This window comes from Panulirus ornatus, unplaced genomic scaffold (genome assembly GCF_036320965.1).
Source record: "Panulirus ornatus isolate Po-2019 unplaced genomic scaffold, ASM3632096v1 CTG_4561_pilon, whole genome shotgun sequence".
NCBI classification, from domain to species: Eukaryota; Metazoa; Arthropoda; class Malacostraca; order Decapoda; family Palinuridae; genus Panulirus; species Panulirus ornatus.
The window spans coordinates 1-5,700 of NW_027264719.1; the positions used below are offsets into that span (position 1 = coordinate 1).

The 5,700-nt window shown below is 37.5% G+C and overlaps 1 protein-coding gene across 1 annotated transcript; it reads left to right on the forward strand.

Moving 5' to 3' along the window:
- The first annotated feature begins 4,099 nt into the window (after positions 1-4,099).
- Positions 4,100-5,324, forward strand: LOC139748477 (uncharacterized). Its single transcript, XM_071661558.1, has one exon. The coding sequence runs from the start codon at positions 4,115-4,117 to the stop codon at positions 4,868-4,870; it is 756 nt and encodes a 251-aa protein (XP_071517659.1). The 5' UTR covers positions 4,100-4,114; the 3' UTR covers positions 4,871-5,324.
- Positions 5,325-5,700: the final 376 nt, after the last annotated feature.

A 5,700-nucleotide genomic window follows, 5' to 3' on the forward strand; every position in this document is an offset into this window, starting at 1 on the left:
AATCATAGGGTGGGGGAGGGGGCGAAGATCCTGGGAGCCTTATAGAATGTGTGGAACTCGAGAACATTATCTCGGAAAGCAAATGTGGGTATGTTTGAAGGAATAGTGGTTCCAACAATGTTGTATGGTTCCGAAGCGTGGGCTGTGGATAGAGTTGTGCGCAGGAGGGTGGATGTGCTGGAAATGAGATGTTATGTGTGGAAATAAAAGGAGCGTGGTTGAGAGAGCAGAAGAGGGTGTTTTGAAATGGTTTGGGCACATGAAGAGAATGGATGAGGAAAGATTGACCAAGAGGATATATGTGTCGGAGGTGGAGGGAACGAGGAGAAGTGGGAGACCAAATTGGAGGTGGAAAGATGATGTGAAAAAGATTTTGAGTAATCGGTGCCTGAACATGCAGGAGGGTGAAAGACGGGCAAGGAATAGAGTTAATTGGATCGATGTGGTATACCGGGGTTGACGTGCTGTCAGTGGATTGAATCAGGGCATGTGAAGCGTCAGGGGTAAACCATGGTAAGTTGTGTGGGGCCTCGATGTTGAAAGGGAGCTGTTGTTTCGGGCATTATTGCATGACAGCTAGAGACTGAGCGTCAACGAATGGGGCCTTTGTTGTCTTTTCCTAGCGCTACCTCGCACAAATGAGGGGGGAGGGGATGGTATTCCATGTGTGGCGGGGTGGCGATGGGAATGAATAAAGGCAGACAGCGTGAATTGTGTGCATGGGTATATATGTACGTCTCTGTGTGTGTATATATATGTGTATATTGAGATGTATAGGTATGTATATTTGCGTGTGTGGACGTGTATGTATATACTTGTGTATGGGGGTGGGTTGGGCCATTTCTTTCGTCTGTTTCCTTCCGCTTCCTCGCAAACGCGGGAGACAGCGACAAAGCAAAATAAATATAATGAATAAATAAATATATATATATGTATATATATGTATATGTGTATATATATATATATATATATATATATATATATATATATATATATATATATATATATATATATATATATATATATATATATATATATATATATATTTTTGCTTTGTCGCTGTCTCCCGCGTTTGCGAGGTAGCGCAAGGAAACAGACGAATGAAAATGGCCCAACCCACCCCCATACACATGTTTATACATACGTCCACACACGCAAATATACATACCTACACAGCTTTCCATGGTTCAACCCAGACGCTTCACATGCCCTGATTCAATCCACTGACAGCACGTCAACCCCGGTATACCACATCGATCCAATTCACTCTATTCCTTGCCCTCCTTTCACCCTCCTGCAGGTTCAGGCCCCGATCACACAAAATCTTTTTCACGCCATCTTTCCACCTCCAATTTGGTCTCCCACTTCTCCTCGTTCCCTCCACCTCCGACACATATATCTTCTTGGTCAATCTTTCCTCACTGATTCTCTCCATGTGCCCAAACCATTTCAAAACACCCTCTTCTGCTCTCTCAACCAAAATCTTTTTATTTCCACATATCTTTCTTACCCTTACATTACTTACTCGATCAAACCACCTCACACCACATATTGTCCTCAAACATCTCATTTCCAGCACATCCATCCTCCTGCGCCCACCTCTATCCATAGCCCACGCCTCGCAACCATACAACATTGTTGGAACCACTATTCCTTCAAACATACCCATTTCTGCTTTCCGAGATACTGTTCTCGACTTCCATACATTCTTCAAGGCTCACAGGATTTTCGCCCCCTCCCCCACCCTATGATTCGATTCCGCTTCCATGGTTCCATCCGCTGCCAGATCCACTCCCAGATATCTAAAACACTTTACTTCCTCCAGTTTTTTTCCATTCAAACTTACCTCCCAATTGACTTGACCCTCAACCTTACTGTACCTAATAACCTTGCTCTTATTCACATTTACTCTTAACTTTCTTCTTTCACACACTTTACCAAACTCAGTCACCAGCTTCTGCAGTTTCTCACATGAATCAGACACCAGCGCTGCATCACCTCGCTACGCGGGAAATGGCGAATAGTATGAAAAAAAAAGAATATATGTATATATATATATATATATATATATATATATATATATATATATATATATATATATATATATATATATATTTTTTTTTTTTTTTTTTTTTACTTTTTCGCTGTCTCCCGCGTTTGCGAGGTAGCGCAAGGAAACAGACGAAAGAAATGGCCCTACCCCCCCCCCATACACATGTATATACATACGTCCACACACGCAAATATACATACCTACACAGCTTTCCATGGTTTACCCCAGACGCTTCACATGCCTTGATTCAATCCACTGACAGCACCTCAACCTCGGTATACCACATCGCTCCAATTCACTCTATTCCTTGCCCTCCTTTCACCCTCCTGCATGTTCAGGCCCCGATCCCACAAAATCTTTTTCACTCCATCTTTCCACCTCCAATTTGGTCTCCCTCTTCTCCTTGCTCCCTCCACCTCCGACACATATATCCTCTTGGTCAATCTTTCCTCACTCATCCTCTCCATGTGCCCAAACCACTTCAAAACACCCTCTTCTGCTCTCTCAACCACGCTCTTTTTATTTCCACACATCTCTCTTACCCTTACGTTACTCACTCGATCAAACCACCTCACACCACACATTGTCCTCAAACATCTCATTTCCAGCACATCCATCCTCCTGCGCACAACTCTATCCATAGCCCACGCCTCGCAACCATACAACATTGTTGGAACCACTATTCCTTCAAACATACCCATTTTTGCTTTCCGAGATAATGTTCTCGACTTCCACACATTCTTCAAGGCCCCCAGAATTTTCGCCCCCTCCCCCACCCTATGATCCACTTCCGCTTCCATGGTTCCATCCGCTGCTAGATCCACTCCCAGATATATATATATATATATATATATATATATATATATATATATATATATATATATATATATATATATATATATATATATATATATATATATATATATATATATATATATATATATATATATTCCTATGAGTCCACGGGGAAAATGAAACACGAAAAGTTCCCAAGTGCACTTTCGTGTAATAATCACATCATCAGGGGAGACACAAGAGAGAAATATAAATGTCAGATGATATACATCGAAGAGACGAATCTAGGACACCATTTGGTAAACATGTGATTGTCCAAAACATACAACGAGCGTTCATAAACTTATCATTTTACAAATCTTATCAACAATAAAGTTATCTAATTTGTGTAGACCATCACTAATATTAGGATTATAATTCTTTGTGTATTTAGTAATACAAGATTCAATGATATTTCTCTTGGCAATAGAGTTAGAGTTAACAACTGAGATGGCGTTACTCCAGTCAATACAATGATCATAGTTTTTAACATGATTTAACAAGGCATTTCATTCTTGTCCCGTTCTTATACTATATTTAAGTTGCTTAAGTCTAACAGAGAGATCCTTACCAGTCTGATCAACTTAAAATTTATGACAGTTTCCACAAGGGACTTTACAGATGCAACCAAGGGAATTTTCTGGTGAATTCCTGATTAAGATATTCTTTATAGTATTATTGTTGCTAAAGGCAACATTTACATTAAAGGATTTAAGCAACATCGGAAGCAAAGTGAAATTATTATTAAAAGGGAGAACTGATATATTCTTGGTGTCAATAGGAGGTTTGGGCTCAACTCTATAAAATGATTTCTTTGCTAAGTTAAAGGATTTATCAATGAAAGATGTAGGGTACTTTAACTTAGATCCAATGGAATATAAATATATATATATACATATATGTATATATATATATATATATATATATATATATATATATATATATATATATATATATACATATATATATATATATATATATATATATATATATATATATATATATATATATATATATATATATATATATATATATATATATATATATATATATATATATATATATATATATATATATATATATATATATATATATATATATATATATATATATATATATATATATATATATATATATATATATATATATATGTATATATACATATATATACTGCAGAACTTGAACCACTTGAGGAGGGCTCACTTTGTACAAACAGATGAAGCAGACATGGGCATGTCATATGATGAACTGTCCACATATGGAAAGCTTCGAAAAGTTGAATGTTGTGGTCCATACTCCATGTTTGGCAAGCTAGTTCATCTTTGGTCTGATCAATGTGCACCTAAAGAGGTTGCAGAGAAAGTTAAGCTGTTCTTCCGTTGCTACAGTGTTAACCGCCACAAGATGACTGTTTTGACTCCAGCATACCATGCTGAGACATATTCACCTGATGATCATCGCTTTGACCACCGACAGTTCCTGTACAACTACCGCTGGGTGTGGCAGTTTAAAGCTATAGATAAAGCAGTGGAAAAGTTAGATTGTGGAAGGGATGGAGATCAAGTTGAACGAAGTGGGTCTACATGTTCCAATAAAGGCAGTCGGTCGTCTTCCTTCACACGGCCTTCATCGCGGTCATCCAACAACTCACTCACTGGATTTACTGGTAGTGAGTCTCATCGTCGAGGAGTAGAAGTAGCACCTGGACCTGTCATTCAAGATGCACACAGTGAACAAGACTGCACAAATGAAAGTAAACATATTGCATTGAACATGATAGTGCCACACTACCAAGATCAGAAAATGGAAAGTAGTAAAAGTTCATCCTCTCATCTTGGACCTGCTAGTGAGGAAGACCGAAAACGCCGTGGATCAACATCAATCTTTGTTAATGCTCTTGGACACAGTACTCAGAAAGCAAGTCGTTGTGGGGATTCAGCTTCTTCTACCATTCAGTACCTTAATAACAACATACAAATGTAAAGAGTTTTTTAGTAGATAATAACATTTTAGATTTTTTTTTTCATATGTAATAGCTTTTTCCAACTTTGTATAGGAAACATCAGGAATGTGATAATACTGGCCTCACTTACACATCTCCACTCTCCAGCTGTCAAGTATGATTTACTGAAACCAGCACTTACCATCCACAACCAGGTCTTTTAGATTGCTTCATATGCTCTGGATCAGTCCATTACCATCTTGTTGATCCTATATTTCACATGAATCCAGTTCATTCTATCCTATGCATGCCCTTCATTTTCCTGAATGTTTAGGCCCCAGTACCCCAAAGCCTCCTTCAGTCATTCCTTTCATCTCCTTCTAGGTCTCCCTATTCCCATTTGTTTCATCTACTTTTAATATTAAGATCCTCTTAGTCAGTCTTTCTTTGCTCATCTTTGTTATATATATATATATATATATATATATATATATATATATATATATATATATATATATATATATATATATATATATATATATGCTTAATATATTCCCTGGGGATAGGGGAGAAAGAATACTTCCCACGTATTCCCTGCGTGTCGTAGAAGGCGACTAAAAGGGAAGGGAGCGGGGGGCTGGAAATCCTCCCCTCTCGTTTTTTTTTTTGCTTTTTTTTTTTTTTTTAATTTTCCAAAAGAAGGAACAGAGAAGAGGTCCAGGTGAGGATATTCCCTCAAAGGCCCAGTCCTCTGTTCTTAACGCTACCTCGCTATCGCGGGAAATAGCGAATAGTATGAAAAAAAAAAAAAAAAATATATATATATATATATATATATATATATATATATATATATATATATATATATATA

Coding starts and splice junctions, on each gene's coding strand:
- LOC139748477 (XM_071661558.1), top strand. CDS start 4,115: ATGGGCATGTCATATGATGAACTGTCCACATATGGAAAGCTTCGAAAA.